Source organism: Sycon ciliatum, chromosome 8, assembly GCF_964019385.1.
Source record: "Sycon ciliatum chromosome 8, ocSycCili1.1, whole genome shotgun sequence".
Lineage (NCBI taxonomy): Eukaryota > Metazoa > Porifera > Calcarea > Leucosolenida > Sycettidae > Sycon > Sycon ciliatum.
In genome coordinates this window covers 16,816,567-16,836,373 of record NC_088650.1, presented here as the reverse complement: position 1 = coordinate 16,836,373, position 19,807 = coordinate 16,816,567, and the positions used below count along the sequence as shown (strand labels likewise).

Here is a 19,807-nt window from a genome sequence, read left to right as displayed (position 1 = left end):
CCTGCCCGACCAATACGGAAGCAGTACGGAACTAATACGGAGCTTGCCTGATGTATATTTAGTGTATCTCCGTATGTAAGCGTACGTCGTCTGCTGCATAAAAGCGGCTGCGCATTTCTGTTTTGATAAAGAGAAGATTAGATTAGATTGGATAGCAATGAAAGCTAACTCGAAGAATAAGGATTCAGCCTCTAGGTGAGCACCGGAGAGAAAGTTATTTATTTTGCCGCTTCTTCTTTCACGAACGATTATATCTCAGGTGTGTACCTGAAAGTAGAATAAAAGTAATTATTGTTGATTTCACCGCGCCTACCACTCGGCTACCTATTACATTGGTGGCAGCGGTGTAGTTTTAAATAAAACAACGTGATTCGACCCCAGACCCCCATGGCTCAACCCGCTGCAGCTCCCTGCGACGAATCAAGGGAGGGTATTCCCCAAGACCAGCAGCGTTTGATTTTCCCCGGCACGCAGTCGGAAGCAGGAGCCCACTCTTCACTTTGGTACTTCGCCTCCGTGGTGGAATGCAGATTTTCGTCAACACTCTTCCTGGCTAGACCATCACTCTTTACGTCACGCAAAGCGATGCTATCGACAATGTGAAGACCACGATTCAAGACGAGGAGGGAGGTCATTTGTCTGACGCCGAGCTAGCCGCTCTGAGTGACCGGCTCAACCAAGATGAAGATAAAACGTGGCTTGCTCTCCGCCGTAGCTCCAGCCGCCGCCGTGGTTACTAACGCTGATTCCAGGTATGGCATTTTCTTTCCTGTCTTCCTTCAGTCTCCCTGTTCTCTTCAGTCTTCCTTTATGCGAGTGTGTGAATCCAGTTTAGTTTGGTAGGCGTCTGATCATGGTGAGCCACGGCTTACCCGGCTAACGTGGGACAATGTGTGTGACAACGCCCCTTATAGGTATAGTGTATTCAGTTCGGTTTTTGACCTGCGATGTTCCTGGCGGGTTGTGCCAGCGTTGTGCAGCAAGAGTGCTGTGGATTTTCAGGTCCAATTTGGAGAACAGTTCTTTCCCCTTTTGACCCCGTGAGATCGTGTGAACCTGGTGTGCTTCTACTTTATGATTTGTTATCAGTTCATTTCTTCTGTCTACTCTAAACGTTATCATTTCCGATATAATTTGCCATCTTCCGGTTGACGCTGTGTTCGTAACTCTTCACTAATTTTTTGAAAACCACGAGGGCGTGATAATCTGTAGGAAGGGAGGGTGTAGTATCCCTGCCCGACCAATACGGAAGCAGTACGGAACTAATACGGAGCTTGCCTGATGTATATTTAGTGTATCTCCGTATGTAAGCGTACGTCGTCTGCTGCATAAAAGCGGCTGCGCATTTCTGTTTTGATAACGAGAAGATTAGATTAGATTGGATAGCAATGAAAGCTAACTCGAAGAATAAGGATTCAGCCTCTAGGTGAGCACCGGAGAGAAAGTTATTTATTTTGCCGCTTCTTCTTTCACGAACGATTATATCTCAGGTGTGTACCTGAAAGTAGAATAAAAGTAATTATTGTTAATTGCACCGCGCCTACCACTCGGCTAGTATTACACAGGCATGTTACTTTGCACTTCCACAGCCAAGCTATAGCCTTTTCAGAAGCAAATGTACAGTGATGTGTGCCTTCAGTTGCGCTGAAAAGTGAAATTACAGGACTTCTGCATAGAAAAGTAATGATCTTCGACATTTTGGCTGCTTTTCGGACGTTTCCCTTTTTTTTTCGGACCGGTTTTCGGAAGAGCCTTCAAAAATCGGACAGTCCGAAAAATCGGACGGTTTGGCAGCACTGGATACGGGAACGCCACACTGCTACAAACATACAATGACTACGTAGATCTACCAGTACCAAGTCCACGCCTTGATCCACGTAGACGTGGAAGGGCATCCCCTTCAACATCCCCAGATTCTTGTCCGCGCTTGTGCTGCTGCGGTTCGTGGCAGAAACAGCCTCACAATCAGAGTCACGTAGACATCGTCATGGTCATAGTCATACTAGGCGACCTCGAAACCTTCACGTACACTGTTCCATACAGGTACGGTCGATCTCACTCTCAGTCTTTCTATCGCTCAAGCAGCGAAATTTTATAGACGCGGAAAAAAGGTTTCCAATCTTCACATCGCATTGGAATCATTGGATCGCAACCTATTCTTTCCTTCGCCCGACCGTTCACAATGTTCAGGTCTTCTAGCGCGTGCGTCCAGTGCGAAGCTGAAAAGCCAGACACTGGGCGTTTGCTTCGCTGCCTGCACGTCCTATGCGATGGGTGCTTGAAGGACAGCGTCAATCCACAAACGGCCAGCATCCATTGTGTATTGTGCAGCAAAGAAACAAAATTGACCGATGGCGGAGCTGCTGCGGGGAGTGCTCGCAACCCAGCGTGGCAAACATTGCCACCTTCCGCTGGTACTTTGTACACCGCCAACACTACTGAAGGTGGGTCGAACCCGCTTTCAGACGACGTGCAAGCTAAATGTCCCGCTCACGCTGGCCAGGTGTTGTCGCTGTATTGTGAAACCTGTAGTGCTCTTGTATGCGGGTTGTGCTGTGCTCCGCACATACGCGATGGACATAGCATTGTTCCTGCTATGGACATTGTCCAGAAGCAGAGGCAAGAAATTCTCCAAGTCGTGAAAGAAGTCAGCAGTGTTCCAGGCTTGTCTGGCCTGGCCGGTTTGGACGACAGACTAGCAGACCTCAGTGCTGCAGTGGATCAAGTTGACGAGCAGGCTACTGATGCCTCTAAGAAAGTGGAAGCGTTTTACAACGATCTGATCAAAGCCTTGGAGAACGACAAACAACGTGTCAAGGATGAGATCGACCAGATCAGGTGGAAAAAGCGAAAGCAGTTGGAGTCAGAGCGAAGCCGCCTGCATTCAAAGAGACAGACAATCGACACCATCAAGGTGCTTGGTGAACGCCTTGCTGAAGGCTGTTCTGATGCTTCGCCCAGAGAAACAGTGTCAGCAATGGACCAGCATGTCTTATCCCTTCACAGCAGCATTCTGGACGCTACGAGTAGCATGACGTCAGAAGACCTGGCCACACCAGTGATGCATACCACTGGAAAGCTAGGTGTGACCATTGCTGAGGATGCTGTGGAGAATGCTGTCAAAATGGTTAAGTCACAAACAACCGTATTCTCAACCAGAGTGGATGTGGAGAGCACGGTGCCATACATTATCAAGTCAACACCAGATGGAGGTAATTTCTTCCAGTTTCCACTCGAAGGCTTTGACAAACTACCACTGCACGTTGATACTGTACCGGATGATATCCATATAGCCATGGTACATCCTGACAATCGCATGGAGAAAATGCAGCTAACAATGTCCCGTAGCGACGATGATAAACCAGTATGTGAGACTCAATCGATCAAAATTGGATTAGGTGGTTATCCTCTTCATATATTATCAGCTGAAAAGACGTTGTACGCGTGTTGTACGAGCTACCATTTCCAGGAATTCAACCGTAACTTATGCTCAACATCACTATCAGTTCCTGAGGACAGCTACACTGTCACTGCTACCAATACTGACTGTGCAACGGCTGTATGTACTGACGGATTCTCATCTGGCAGAGAGTGCTGGCGATTTGTGATCAACTGGGAAGATCATCACAACATTTTCATGGGTGTAGCAAAGCTGAAGGACCAGGATACTGTCAGAGAAGCAGAGACGTGCAAGGAGGTGCAAGGATGGATGGTGGTGTGATGATCATTGTCAACAGCATGCGCATGACAAGGCTTCTGACATTCCCGTACTGTATAAGAATTGCGACGCAGCTATGACTATCGATCTAGATCGTCAGAGGCTCGAGGTGCTGTTCGAAGGCATGGAACGAGTGAAGATCCTCAGCCTGCCCTCTGACTGCGCTAGCGGTAAAGGAAAGTGGTATCCATATTTCCGTCTCAACAACACCGGCGAGTCGATTACAATAGACGGCAAATAAGGTACTTCGAAGTACTTGTATAGAGTAGTAAAGAGACGTGTTGGAGCAAAACCACACATCAATTACACTATGCCACATACAGAGCAGCATTTCAATCAGCACGTCCCTGGTGTGTATGTGTGTATGTGTGGGAGTGTGTGTTGGAGTGCGACAACACCGGATGAGTCTAATCGTACACGTAAATCACGGGTTAGTGTTCGTGCCGTTGATCGGAAGGAGAATTCTTATGTTGCCAATCGTCTCATTGATAATGTTGGTTGTGCACGTGTGTTTGCTAATAAAAATTTCTTTGTTTTGTCACGTAAATGTGTTTATGGTCTCACTCTTTTGAAGACGTTACAAGCTACATATCTACACTACACAGCCTTCACTTTGCAAACAATAGAACACTGCGTACTATTTTTACCTCTAGTCTCACCGTCCTCTTCCTTGCTTTCTTCTTCTCTCCACTCTTTTGACGATAATTTATCCATATGTTTCAACGGTTCCTACTGCTTATGTATTTGTGATGGCACTGCGTACACAGTAGTGCTCGTAACCATTACATGTAACAGTTATGTACCCTATCGCTGCGACCATGACCATGCATAATAATTAGAACAGTAGCACAGGTACATATGATGTACGTTTCTAGAAGATCGAGCCACGTGTTAGATATGTTCTACTACTTGTCATCGCTATTAGTCATGTCCTGCTGGCGTTCCTCAATGTGTTGCCTAGACTCGCCCTTACCACAGAACTGTAATCGATCGTCTTGCCTTTCCGTCTGCCTGTTTCCATTGCATGTTTATAGTGTTGCAGTTTCCTTGCAGCAACGTTACGTTTGCTCGCTTCTGCTGACCTTTGCTCACGCTCTGTTTGCTGCTGCCTGCTCGTTCCTTCTCTTCGCAGCTGCTGGCTATAGACTTCAGCTGGTTTAAGTTGGCTGACTCGGGTAGAGTCTGGCAGTAAAGTTTTATGTTGAGTAGAGTTTTAGGGTAGAGTTGTAGAGTACAGTTTTAGAGTGGAGTTTTAGAGAGAGAGTCTGAACGTTTATTACTGTGGTGATATTATAGCACCTTTCCCTGCATGGGTCTTGGCAGCACTGGATACGGGAACGCCACACTGCTACAAACATACAATGACTACGTAGATCTACCAGTACCAAGTCCACGCCTTGATCCACGTAGACGTGGAAGGGCATCCCCTTCAACATCCCCAGATTCTTGTCCGCGCTTGTGCTGCTGCGGTTCGTGGCAGAAACAGCCTCACAATCAGAGTCACGTAGACATCGTCATGGTCATAGTCATACTAGGCGACCTCGAAACCTTCACGTACACTGTTCCATACAGGTACGGTCGATCTCACTCTCAGTCTTTCTATCGCTCAAGCAGCGAAATTTTATAGACGCGGAAAAAAGGTTTCCAATCTTCACATCGCATTGGAATCATTGGATCGCAACCTATTCTTTCCTTCGCCCGACCGTTCACAATGTTCAGGTCTTCTAGCGCGTGCGTCCAGTGCGAAGCTGAAAAGCCAGACACTGGGCGTTTGCTTCGCTGCCTGCACGTCCTATGCGATGGGTGCTTGAAGGACAGCGTCAATCCACAAACGGCCAGCATCCATTGTGTATTGTGCAGCAAAGAAACAAAATTGACCGATGGCGGAGCTGCTGCGGGGAGTGCTCGCAACCCAGCGTGGCAAACATTGCCACCTTCCGCTGGTACTTTGTACACCGCCAACACTACTGAAGGTGGGTCGAACCCGCTTTCAGACGACGTGCAAGCTAAATGTCCCGCTCACGCTGGCCAGGTGTTGTCGCTGTATTGTGAAACCTGTAGTGCTCTTGTATGCGGGTTGTGCTGTGCTCCGCACATACGCGATGGACATAGCATTGTTCCTGCTATGGACATTGTCCAGAAGCAGAGGCAAGAAATTCTCCAAGTCGTGAAAGAAGTCAGCAGTGTTCCAGGCTTGTCTGGCCTGGCCGGTTTGGACGACAGACTAGCAGACCTCAGTGCTGCAGTGGATCAAGTTGACGAGCAGGCTACTGATGCCTCTAAGAAAGTGGAAGCGTTTTACAACGATCTGATCAAAGCCTTGGAGAACGACAAACAACGTGTCAAGGATGAGATCGACCAGATCAGGTGGAAAAAGCGAAAGCAGTTGGAGTCAGAGCGAAGCCGCCTGCATTCAAAGAGACAGACAATCGACACCATCAAGGTGCTTGGTGAACGCCTTGCTGAAGGCTGTTCTGATGCTTCGCCCAGAGAAACAGTGTCAGCAATGGACCAGCATGTCTTATCCCTTCACAGCAGCATTCTGGACGCTACGAGTAGCATGACGTCAGAAGACCTGGCCACACCAGTGATGCATACCACTGGAAAGCTAGGTGTGACCATTGCTGAGGATGCTGTGGAGAATGCTGTCAAAATGGTTAAGTCACAAACAACCGTATTCTCAACCAGAGTGGATGTGGAGAGCACGGTGCCATACATTATCAAGTCAACACCAGATGGAGGTAATTTCTTCCAGTTTCCACTCGAAGGCTTTGACAAACTACCACTGCACGTTGATACTGTACCGGATGATATCCATATAGCCATGATACATCCTGACAATCGCATGGAGAAAATGCAGCTAACAATGTCCCGTAGCGACGATGATAAACCAGTATGTGAGACTCAATCGATCAAAATTGGATTAGGTGGTTATCCTCTTCATATATTATCAGCTGAAAAGACGTTGTACGCGTGTTGTACGAGCTACCATTTCCAGGAATTCAACCGTAACTTATGCTCAACATCACTATCAGTTCCTGAGGACAGCTACACTGTCACTGCTACCAATACTGACTGTGCAACGGCTGTATGTACTGACGGATTCTCATCTGGCAGAGAGTGCTGGCGATTTGTGATCAACTGGGAAGATCATCACAACATTTTCATGGGTGTAGCAAAGCTGAAGGACCAGGATACTGTCAGAGAAGCAGAGACGTGCAAGGAGGTGCAAGGATGGATGGTGGTGTGATGATCATTGTCAACAGCATGCGCATGACAAGGCTTCTGACATTCCCGTACTGTATAAGAATTGCGACGCAGCTATGACTATCGATCTAGATCGTCAGAGGCTCGAGGTGCTGTTCGAAGGCATGGAACGAGTGAAGATCCTCAGCCTGCCCTCTGACTGCGCTAGCGGTAAAGGAAAGTGGTATCCATATTTCCGTCTCAACAACACCGGCGAGTCGATTACAATAGACGGCAAATAAGGTACTTCGAAGTACTTGTATAGAGTAGTAAAGAGACGTGTTGGAGCAAAACCACACATCAATTACACTATGCCACATACAGAGCAGCATTTCAATCAGCACGTCCCTGGTGTGTATGTGTGTATGTGTGGGAGTGTGTGTTGGAGTGCGACAACACCGGATGAGTCTAATCGTACACGTAAATCACGGGTTAGTGTTCGTGCCGTTGATCGGAAGGAGAATTCTTATGTTGCCAATCGTCTCATTGATAATGTTGGTTGTGCACGTGTGTTTGCTAATAAAAATTTCTTTGTTTTGTCACGTAAATGTGTTTATGGTCTCACTCTTTTGAAGACGTTACAAGCTACATATCTACACTACACAGCCTTCACTTTGCAAACAATAGAACACTGCGTACTATTTTTACCTCTAGTCTCACCGTCCTCTTCCTTGCTTTCTTCTTCTCTCCACTCTTTTGACGATAATTTATCCATATGTTTCAACGGTTCCTACTGCTTATGTATTTGTGATGGCACTGCGTACACAGTAGTGCTCGTAACCATTACATGTAACAGTTATGTACCCTATCGCTGCGACCATGACCATGCATAATAATTAGAACAGTAGCACAGGTACATATGATGTACGTTTCTAGAAGATCGAGCCACGTGTTAGATATGTTCTACTACTTGTCATCGCTATTAGTCATGTCCTGCTGGCGTTCCTCAATGTGTTGCCTAGACTCGCCCTTACCACAGAACTGTAATCGATCGTCTTGCCTTTCCGTCTGCCTGTTTCCATTGCATGTTTATAGTGTTGCAGTTTCCTTGCAGCAACGTTACGTTTGCTCGCTTCTGCTGACCTTTGCTCACGCTCTGTTTGCTGCTGCCTGCTCGTTCCTTCTCTTCGCAGCTGCTGGCTATAGACTTCAGCTGGTTTAAGTTGGCTGACTCGGGTAGAGTCTGGCAGTAAAGTTTTATGTTGAGTAGAGTTTTAGGGTAGAGTTGTAGAGTACAGTTTTAGAGTGGAGTTTTAGAGAGAGAGTCTGAACGTTTATTACTGTGGTGATATTATAGCACCTTTCCCTGCATGGGTCTTGGCAGCACTGGATACGGGAACGCCACACTGCTACAAACATACAATGACTACGTAGATCTACCAGTACCAAGTCCACGCCTTGATCCACGTAGACGTGGAAGGGCATCCCCTTCAACATCCCCAGATTCTTGTCCGCGCTTGTGCTGCTGCGGTTCGTGGCAGAAACAGCCTCACAATCAGAGTCACGTAGACATCGTCATGGTCATAGTCATACTAGGCGACCTCGAAACCTTCACGTACACTGTTCCATACAGGTACGGTCGATCTCACTCTCAGTCTTTCTATCGCTCAAGCAGCGAAATTTTATAGACGCGGAAAAAAGGTTTCCAATCTTCACATCGCATTGGAATCATTGGATCGCAACCTATTCTTTCCTTCGCCCGACCGTTCACAATGTTCAGGTCTTCTAGCGCGTGCGTCCAGTGCGAAGCTGAAAAGCCAGACACTGGGCGTTTGCTTCGCTGCCTGCACGTCCTATGCGATGGGTGCTTGAAGGACAGCGTCAATCCACAAACGGCCAGCATCCATTGTGTATTGTGCAGCAAAGAAACAAAATTGACCGATGGCGGAGCTGCTGCGGGGAGTGCTCGCAACCCAGCGTGGCAAACATTGCCACCTTCCGCTGGTACTTTGTACACCGCCAACACTACTGAAGGTGGGTCGAACCCGCTTTCAGACGACGTGCAAGCTAAATGTCCCGCTCACGCTGGCCAGGTGTTGTCGCTGTATTGTGAAACCTGTAGTGCTCTTGTATGCGGGTTGTGCTGTGCTCCGCACATACGCGATGGACATAGCATTGTTCCTGCTATGGACATTGTCCAGAAGCAGAGGCAAGAAATTCTCCAAGTCGTGAAAGAAGTCAGCAGTGTTCCAGGCTTGTCTGGCCTGGCCGGTTTGGACGACAGACTAGCAGACCTCAGTGCTGCAGTGGATCAAGTTGACGAGCAGGCTACTGATGCCTCTAAGAAAGTGGAAGCGTTTTACAACGATCTGATCAAAGCCTTGGAGAACGACAAACAACGTGTCAAGGATGAGATCGACCAGATCAGGTGGAAAAAGCGAAAGCAGTTGGAGTCAGAGCGAAGCCGCCTGCATTCAAAGAGACAGACAATCGACACCATCAAGGTGCTTGGTGAACGCCTTGCTGAAGGCTGTTCTGATGCTTCGCCCAGAGAAACAGTGTCAGCAATGGACCAGCATGTCTTATCCCTTCACAGCAGCATTCTGGACGCTACGAGTAGCATGACGTCAGAAGACCTGGCCACACCAGTGATGCATACCACTGGAAAGCTAGGTGTGACCATTGCTGAGGATGCTGTGGAGAATGCTGTCAAAATGGTTAAGTCACAAACAACCGTATTCTCAACCAGAGTGGATGTGGAGAGCACGGTGCCATACATTATCAAGTCAACACCAGATGGAGGTAATTTCTTCCAGTTTCCACTCGAAGGCTTTGACAAACTACCACTGCACGTTGATACTGTACCGGATGATATCCATATAGCCATGGTACATCCTGACAATCGCATGGAGAAAATGCAGCTAACAATGTCCCGTAGCGACGATGATAAACCAGTATGTGAGACTCAATCGATCAAAATTGGATTAGGTGGTTATCCTCTTCATATATTATCAGCTGAAAAGACGTTGTACGCGTGTTGTACGAGCTACCATTTCCAGGAATTCAACCGTAACTTATGCTCAACATCACTATCAGTTCCTGAGGACAGCTACACTGTCACTGCTACCAATACTGACTGTGCAACGGCTGTATGTACTGACGGATTCTCATCTGGCAGAGAGTGCTGGCGATTTGTGATCAACTGGGAAGATCATCACAACATTTTCATGGGTGTAGCAAAGCTGAAGGACCAGGATACTGTCAGAGAAGCAGAGACGTGCAAGGAGGTGCAAGGATGGATGGTGGTGTGATGATCATTGTCAACAGCATGCGCATGACAAGGCTTCTGACATTCCCGTACTGTATAAGAATTGCGACGCAGCTATGACTATCGATCTAGATCGTCAGAGGCTCGAGGTGCTGTTCGAAGGCATGGAACGAGTGAAGATCCTCAGCCTGCCCTCTGACTGCGCTAGCGGTAAAGGAAAGTGGTATCCATATTTCCGTCTCAACAACACCGGCGAGTCGATTACAATAGACGGCAAATAAGGTACTTCGAAGTACTTGTATAGAGTAGTAAAGAGACGTGTTGGAGCAAAACCACACATCAATTACACTATGCCACATACAGAGCAGCATTTCAATCAGCACGTCCCTGGTGTGTATGTGTGTATGTGTGGGAGTGTGTGTTGGAGTGCGACAACACCGGATGAGTCTAATCGTACACGTAAATCACGGGTTAGTGTTCGTGCCGTTGATCGGAAGGAGAATTCTTATGTTGCCAATCGTCTCATTGATAATGTTGGTTGTGCACGTGTGTTTGCTAATAAAAATTTCTTTGTTTTGTCACGTAAATGTGTTTATGGTCTCACTCTTTTGAAGACGTTACAAGCTACATATCTACACTACACAGCCTTCACTTTGCAAACAATAGAACACTGCGTACTATTTTTACCTCTAGTCTCACCGTCCTCTTCCTTGCTTTCTTCTTCTCTCCACTCTTTTGACGATAATTTATCCATATGTTTCAACGGTTCCTACTGCTTATGTATTTGTGATGGCACTGCGTACACAGTAGTGCTCGTAACCATTACATGTAACAGTTATGTACCCTATCGCTGCGACCATGACCATGCATAATAATTAGAACAGTAGCACAGGTACATATGATGTACGTTTCTAGAAGATCGAGCCACGTGTTAGATATGTTCTACTACTTGTCATCGCTATTAGTCATGTCCTGCTGGCGTTCCTCAATGTGTTGCCTAGACTCGCCCTTACCACAGAACTGTAATCGATCGTCTTGCCTTTCCGTCTGCCTGTTTCCATTGCATGTTTATAGTGTTGCAGTTTCCTTGCAGCAACGTTACGTTTGCTCGCTTCTGCTGACCTTTGCTCACGCTCTGTTTGCTGCTGCCTGCTCGTTCCTTCTCTTCGCAGCTGCTGGCTATAGACTTCAGCTGGTTTAAGTTGGCTGACTCGGGTAGAGTCTGGCAGTAAAGTTTTATGTTGAGTAGAGTTTTAGGGTAGAGTTGTAGAGTACAGTTTTAGAGTGGAGTTTTAGAGAGAGAGTCTGAACGTTTATTACTGTGGTGATATTATAGCACCTTTCCCTGCATGGGTCTTGGCACTCAGGCTGCTAGTGCTACTGTTCGCACCCTAGGCCCTGCACTGCTGTACCTCTGGCGCCTTGCGCATAACACATTCACATGTCACCTTTCAAGCCGCCTTTGCAGCCAGCTTCCCTTTAAAAGCCATTGCGTTTTACTGATGATTCATTCTCATCTTTCGAAGAGTTGGTCTGCCTTGAGCAGGACACAACAATTACTACATGTATTATTATTTAATAGAGAGTTCCGTTACCGCTCAAGCGGACTTGTCCGCTTGAGCCGGGTTTTTGCATTTGAAGTTTCTTACTTTTCCTTTGCTTTTCTACTTTTACTATATCGGATCTTTGTGCTCCGCCACCCTGATCTCTCTGTACGTTGGGTCTGAGGTACGCCTGAGTGGAATGACCAAGAGTCGCACATATACTTTGTGCAAGCGGGCTTGGGATAACTCATACGTAGGGACGATCGGCCGACCACGACATATTACTTGACAAGTTTGTACTTTTTCTTTCAGAATATTTTTTGGTCTAAAAAAAGTTGTTCATTTGATATTACTTACACTAGTTGTACATTTTACAGCAGCATGCCACGTTTTCATATTTCAATTATAGCTTCGGCTCCCTATTAGTAGTTTTACTTTGGATTGCATCTGCCAAAATAGAGCAACGTGAAAATGATCAGATGCTAATGGAAATCATGAGCGGCTGACTTGGGTGTTTGTGTGAACAGACTGTGGAGGTACCATGCCATAACTGTTATACCTTGCATGGAGTTTAGCGTGGATGAACTCTGCCGCAGTTGGCAGTTCCCGATACGGCAGCAAAAGAGTCTAGTCTCAGTATACCCCCCCCCCCACACACACACACACTCCTTCCTCCCACCCTCACCACTATACAATTTTCTTCCCGTACTCCTGTACAATTCATCTTCTTCCAGAGCAAAGCTACTTGATTCGAAATCGGGAAGCATAATAATATAACCGTATTTCGCCGGTTACCGGTATAAGTAGCACTCGGTTATAAATCACACTCCCAATCCAGATCTGATCCATAATTATTGTTTCAATATAGTAACATTGGTAAGATCATGTCACACTTCATCGGAATTCTCTCCCCTTCTTTGCCCTTTTTAAAAGCGTGAAAAGTTGCGACTTATATTCTTTGAAGTTTAGTAGTTAACGCGCATCTGAAATGCTTCGAAACTCTTCCCGAGGTGCTGGATAGAAATCCACATCTTTTGACTCAACCCAGCCACACAGTAGATGCTTGAGCTTCAATACACATACTAGTATACATTCTACTGAAGATACAGCAATGAAACCACAACATTTGGGACTTTGGAGCCTGCGCAAGTGAGGCATGCCAGCAACACCGACCTCTTGTCTTGGCGCTATTACGCACACGATAAGGTATAGACTATGGGGGCTGACTGTGAGAGAAAAGAAGTTCTGAAGGGAGAGGGAAACAAGTTATGTAAATGCAGAGAGAAGCAGTTTGACAATAAAGGAGAGAGAAACATGAGATAAATTGTCGCCACGGACATAACTAACCAGAGCGTTGGGGATTAGACGAGCAAGGGAGCCTAATTCATGAAAGAGGTGATTTACAAAAAGAGGGGTATGTGATCCGTAGATAATGGCCACTACGGAGATGACGGTGGACCTTGGTTTTGAAAGCTTGAATGCCGATAAGGAATGGTAGTTTGCTGAAAGGTGAAGATGGGAGGGTATTTCTTCAACTGGAACGAGCGCCGTAGTTGGGACCAGTTGAACGGAGACTGTTTCTGACCCTTAGTCTGTTAACATTGAATGCAGTTAACAGGCTCAGCTGGGGTGTGGAGAAAAGGGCCAGGGAAATCATACATAGGAGCACCGTGCATTCTAGTCAACTTGTACAGAAAATACAGAAGAGCCACTGTCTGCTGTCCCTTGAGGCTCTGGAAGAATACATTGGGCCCCAGGATGTGCAGAACCCGTCGTGTGGACATGGCTAAGCTGGTTGACATTCATGTATTGTTGGTCTCAACATCTACTGAGCACCCTTCAAGTTGCAGCAACACAGGGCTCATGACTTATCACACCATATGTTATGCTAAAATCCCGGTAACCTCGAAGCAAGCATGTTATCAAATTTTAGCAAACCAGTCAGAAGTTTTGTAAGAGTTGGTGCAGGTCTGTAGCACACGGTGCAGCAAGTCTGGCGATGGCCGAACCTTGTTTCGAAAATTGTTTGACCGACTCAATTTTTCCCGTTTGTGTCTTTCCCTCAAACCAGTGAATACCAACTCAATTCATTGGAAAACGGGTTTTTTTTCAATGATGTTCATCAATGGTCAAGTATCTCATTTGACCGGACTGTGTACAACCTGAAATCCCGGTGTGCTAACTTTGGATATAAACATGTTGTTAAGAGGTAATCTTGCGCCATAACCATAATTACGAGTATCGGGTATTATTTCAGACATACTACAAGTAGTATCAAATATGATAAGCCTCATAATCAAACCCTAACAGGGGGCAAAGCCACGTTAACTTCATCCATGTTCCACTCATAGGCTCCTTGTAGTGGCATTATTGGCTGTCAGCACAGTTCATTGTAAAAGTGGTTCCCGCATGCTTCGCCGAGGTGGAAAGAGCACAGTGCCCACTCCCTGCTCCCGGCTGTCAGCGCGGATCTAGAAATCAGGACCTCATGATCCGCACACAAGCCTACAAGCACTCGGCCAAAGTGCTGGTCCGTAGTTATAACCGTGCCAATGTTCAAAAACCTAGGCACCGGCTCATCCGATATTAACATCTAACCTTCAAGGTGGCAGCAACCATTGGCCAACCATGGGTTAACCATTGGCCAACCATGGGCTCACCATTGGCCAACCATGGGCGCATCACCTATCATCATACCTAACGCTTGAATAAAATTGAAGCATATTGGATATTACCCTCCCCAGATTTCGTCTTGTTGATCACTCTCGGTCGGCTGCTTTACTGCTGCTGCGTTACGCATCGCCTGCTACTTTTCGTAGTTCGAGCACTCGGCCGCTAGAGTGACGAGCTGTCTTAATGTCTGTGGTGCCACCTTTGCACCATAGCTGGTAGCTTGCCTTACTTTTAAGAGCCTGTGTCTGTACTGATGAGGCCTAGATGGCCGGAACAGCTTGCTGTCCTCAGCCTTGGGTAAAATTGGAGCATTATATACTAGGGGTGAAACGAGTATATCGAATACTTGAGCACTCGCTCGAAAATTTGAAAAGAGCGAGTACTCGTTTCGCGAAAAATACTCGAAATGTTCTAGGCACTGCTGTATGAATGTACATCAAGTACTAGCATTACACTGACCAGTACTCACAGCCCAGGCAAGTGTGCCTACTGTGGCCTAGCACCTCTAGATCTGAATCTTGTGAAAGTCCAGTGCTTTTTGATAGTAACAAGTTGTGAGAAGTGCTTGGCAAGACTTCATGTATCGGGCGTACTACGTTCGGTGTGCCTAGAATATGTGCAGTGCATTGTTTATGTTGTCAGTAAAATACTCGTACTCGTTCGAATACTCGCTCGCTTTTTGAACGAGTACTCGAGTCCTCAATTTTGGCACTCGTTTCACCCCTTGCAATTGAAGCCTCGGGCAGTTGCGAACAAGTGTGCTCTCCTCTAAGCACAGCCATCACTGGCCTGTCGCAGTGGTTGGAGGACCGCGGACTAATGCTGAACCAAAAGAAAACGCAAGCTCTGTTGATTACCCCAAGAGGCCCAGCCCCTGACACAGATAACATTCAAATTCGCTGTGGGAATGCAGCCCTTGCAGTTGTGGAACAAGCGCGGTACCTGGGCGTAATGGTAGATGGGCAGCTCTCCTGGGAGCCTCACGTCAATCACACAATCCAGCAGGTGCAGAAGTCAGTAGGTGCGCTGTGGCGGAGCCGCCGAAGCCTCACCCTGGCGTCAAAGATCCTGTTTTACAGGTCGATGATCCAGGGTAGGTTGTCGTACGCTTCCAACGCCTTTTATCCGTCACTTCAAATTGGCAACATGGAGCCCCTCACACGTCTAACGAAGTGCGCTATCCGCGGCTTCTTCGGTCTGCCACCGTGGTCGCGCACGAGCCCGATCTTTGAACAGCTCCGCCTCACCACCCTGGAGGACATGTTTAACATTAAGCTCCTCATCTTTGTCCGTCGTTGTCTGTTCTCCCGAGCTAGCTCCCTCTTCACCAGCTTCTTCGTGAGAGTTACTGGTGACCGCACTCGGGGAGCAGCACAACACCTCGTTCGAGTACCATTTTGGCCCGGTCCTGCGGGTCGAGCGACCATGCAGTTCATCGGCGCAGTCCTGTGGAACCAGCTCCCGCCTGATCTCCGTTCCGAGCCCAGCCACCTTCAGTTCTGTGCCCTGCTAAAAGCGCATCATGGCTCCGTTTAAATGCTTTTCGGCTAGTGTGTTTCTGTGGTATAGCGGACTGAAGAATAGTAAACGTGTTTTGCAATATATGTATGAAGCTATTTTGTATATAGTATGTTCCCATTCCGTTTTTGCTTTGGTGTAGCCTTGAGGTTGATTGCTTATTTATTTCTACCCTTCCTCTCTCCATACTTCTGTCCCCCCCCCCCCCTCTCTCTCTCATTCCTTCTGTCGTCCACATGTATCAAAGGAGGCGAAATCGCCTGTTTGTGGTGCGACGTTAAATAAACTTCTACAACAACTACAACCCCTAAATATATACATGTATTTACAAACCCTTCCCCGTCCGCTATCACCATAATTACTCCCAATGGTCTGCTTGACAGCATAAACTGTTTCGATTGAAAACGACATGCAATTTAAATTGTATCTCATCACATTGGATAACGATTCAGCACAGACAGCTTACCTTTGCAAATTTTGCCTTGGAGGAGAGATGCGAGGCTTTGAACCCATTTGAAATAGAACAGTGTGAAGTGAAGAAAGCATATCGTTTGTCATATCCATCCCCCACTTCCTAGCCTTGCTCAGGACTCTTTGAAGTGAAAGATGAGATATCTGACTACAGAGCCGGACATTGTACTGTACTCCATGGTCGTGCAAGCTGGTTAGCTGGAAGAGAAAATGAACACAAGTAGACATGATAACAACCCGTTAGTTAAACCCCGCATGGAAGAATGCAGCGTAAATGACTTACACTGAACAGTGTGAAGTAAGAATTGGATGTGCACATGCCACTCACAGCCTTGATGCAGTGTATTCTCATTCCAGACCTACACAGCACCAGCGCAGAAAACACCAGGAAGACAACAGTCATGGAAAGGAATTTTTAAAGATCCAGGGAGTTCTTTTGATGACTCCCTACTTCGTAGGCTAAAAATATATCTGACGGTCCCAAGTGGTCCTGCATCATGGCCTATTTCTGCTATCCGCTTGCACACCTATTACATTTGAGACACCCTGTTCTCAGTCCTTGCTTCCATACCTCACTCGTTATCCATGCAGTTTACATCTGACTGCATCCAACTACCCTTCACTTTGTGTGTTGTTTCTATTGCTGTCTATATCTCTGTGTGTGCCAGTATATGTGGAGCGAGAACACCATGGCAACAGCGAAACGCGGAAGTACCGAAACTCAAATAAACTGCCTCCAAAATTTTGGGAGCAATACTCTCGCTTCCTCAATCTGGCTTCAGCGAAAACAACGGGTTCTGGTATTTACAGACTTGTTACGGCAAATTTGCATGTGTAAAATGAACGTGCAATAAATTGCTTGAATATTTTCATTTTTCATAATCGATGTGGATGTACCATACCATATGCAACACGGTCCACACCAAAGTACCAGCTTGCACTGTCCGCATGTCTGACCACACTTTTAAAAAGTCATAAGCTGAACCCCCCGTGCATGTATAACGGCGCCCTAGCCTAGACTAGGTAGTAAGGGGCTGGTCACTATACGGGGAGCCACGTATAGCTAGCCGAAGTTGTACATGAAACGTAACACAACATTTCATATGACTATACACTGCCCTGCATGTAGGGCAACCAATGCAATCTTACATGCACAGGCTTGCAATTAATGTCCACTGTCACCCCGGCAGTTAACCGTGGGATCAGTCCACAGCTCAATTGAACCAACTTGGGCAAACGATTTGGAAGCCTGAGCAACACAATATCAGGCTGTCTAACCGTCCTGCTTTGGACCGAAACATTTCTATACATTTACAAGGGAGACAATTCAAGTTTGGACAGACTGCAATGTCCATAGCTCAAGGCTTGTACTTTGCACGTAAAAGTGGGTACGTCCCTGAATGAAACATTTGTGCAACGGGTGGCATGTTACTCGGTTGTCTCCTGGTCTCCATCAATGTTCAACACAATGTTCACCACAATGTTCACCACAATCTGTTTCAAGAATGGACTTCGATGGAGAGCCAAGGATAAATTCATAGAAAAGAAAAAGAAACAAGGAACTGCACGTTACACTAACACCACCAGTTACAAAACGATCAGCTCGTGCGATAACATTGCACGACACTGACCGACGGTACTGACTTTCTACAAATAACTGGCTAACAGCTCTAGCACATCTTGGATGCGCACTCTAACAGCCTTCCAACTTGGAAGGTTCTAAATTATACGGTAACATAAGCTGATAACATGAGCTGATTGTTTAGTAACTGGTCGTATTAGTGGGCACTATAGCAATCTGTTTCTTTTCTGTTAAGGCGGGGAATATCAGGTGGATGAAGGGGGGTGGGGGGACCCTATCATCACTCAGTACCACCTAACAAGGGCGACACATCTACATGACTGTCTAGAGATTGGAAAATTATTCTCAAAATGTGCGAACACCACTCTCTTCGTACTAGGTCATCATTCTCTCTTCATGAACACGTGAGAGGCACATAAAAGCAGATCTAGTCCACACACACAAGTTACAGCTGTGGCCAAAGAAATACGACTCACGTGCCGAAAGCAGCTCCTAGGCTCACGCGACTCCTACCGCTGTCACATACGGTTTTTTGGAACGTGCATGCTGTAATTGAACTGGACACGCTGTGCAACTTTTTTCTTGCGGGTTGGATATCTTTGGCCACAACTGTAGTCACAGAGCAAAATTTAATGACCTTACCCAACAAGACCTGTAGTACATATCCATTTCTGACGCAAGTCTTTGTGCGGGACAGAGTTTCAAACTATCCGAATATGGCAACAAACAGAACACAGACACAAACACACAAAGTATATATTTCTGGGTTTGCATTATTCATAGAAGAAATCACATGTCCCGACGAACGAGTTATGTAGCAACTAACCACGACTGTAACACGATTATAAGCCGTCAGAAAGTGCGATAACCGGGCAGAAAACTGACATCTTACTGAGACATTCAACGACCTGAGACCTACATGTAACTCTCACACACCTCCAGTGTGCAAACCAACAGCCTTGAACCTTGAACCTTCCAAGCTGGAAGGCTGTTGGTTTGCGCACTGGAGCCTGGAGGTGTGTGAGAGCTAGGTCTCAGGTCGTTGAATGTCTCAGAAACATGTCAGTTGTGAGAATTCAAGTCGGCAGGAAAAGCGTGAGCTCCCACGTAGGGAGCAACACACAATTCCCCAAGTATCGCCGAAGTCCCACCAACCTCTTCTTGATAGTAATAGTTTCTGGTGATAACTGCTTACATTCTCATACATTTGTGGTGCACTGTGGACTACTAATGTTTACACGACTGTTCCTCCAAATTTGAAGGGACTGCCGACATACGTGTATTGTGGACGGATCACCACAAGTCAAATGACAACCAAACCAGCTCCTCACCAAAGTCAGTAAAGAGAAGTGGCTGACATTCTGACACCCTGCCATTACTTCAAAGACAGATGGTTGCCATCACCAGGGATACGGGAACGCCACACTGCTACAAACATACAATGACTATGTACCAAGTCCACGCCTTGATCCACGGAGACGTGAAGGGACATCCCCTTCAACATGCCCAGATTCTTGTCCGCGCTTGTGCTGTTTCGGTTCGTGGCAGAAACAGCCTCACAATCAGAGTCACGTAGACATCGTCATGGTCATAGTCATACTCATGATACTAGGCGACCTCGAAACCTTCACGTACACTGTTCCATACAGGTACGGTCACGTCGGTCTCAGTCTCTGTGTCGCTCAAGCAGCGAAATTTTATAGAGACGCGGAAAAAAGGTTTCCAATCTTCACATCGCATTGGAATCATTGGATCGGAACCTATTCTTTCCTTCGCCCGAGCGTTCACAATGTTCAGGTCTTCTACCGCGTGCGTCCAGTGCGAAGCTGAAAAGCCAGACACTGGGC

General features: G+C 46.7%; 1 protein-coding gene across 1 annotated transcript in view; it reads right to left on the bottom strand.

Annotated features, from left to right (window-relative positions):
* The window catches only part of LOC135823904 (uncharacterized), a 55,253-nt gene that overhangs the window by 1,588 nt on the left and 33,858 nt on the right, over positions 1–19,807 (bottom strand). The window contains exons 6-7 of the mRNA XM_065336780.1: positions 18,603–18,666; positions 16,374–16,576 (exon numbers count right to left, since the gene is read on the bottom strand). Coding sequence (XP_065192852.1) covers positions 16,374–16,576; positions 18,603–18,666 — 267 coding nt within the window. The remainder of the gene's footprint in view (positions 1–16,373; positions 16,577–18,602; positions 18,667–19,807) is intronic.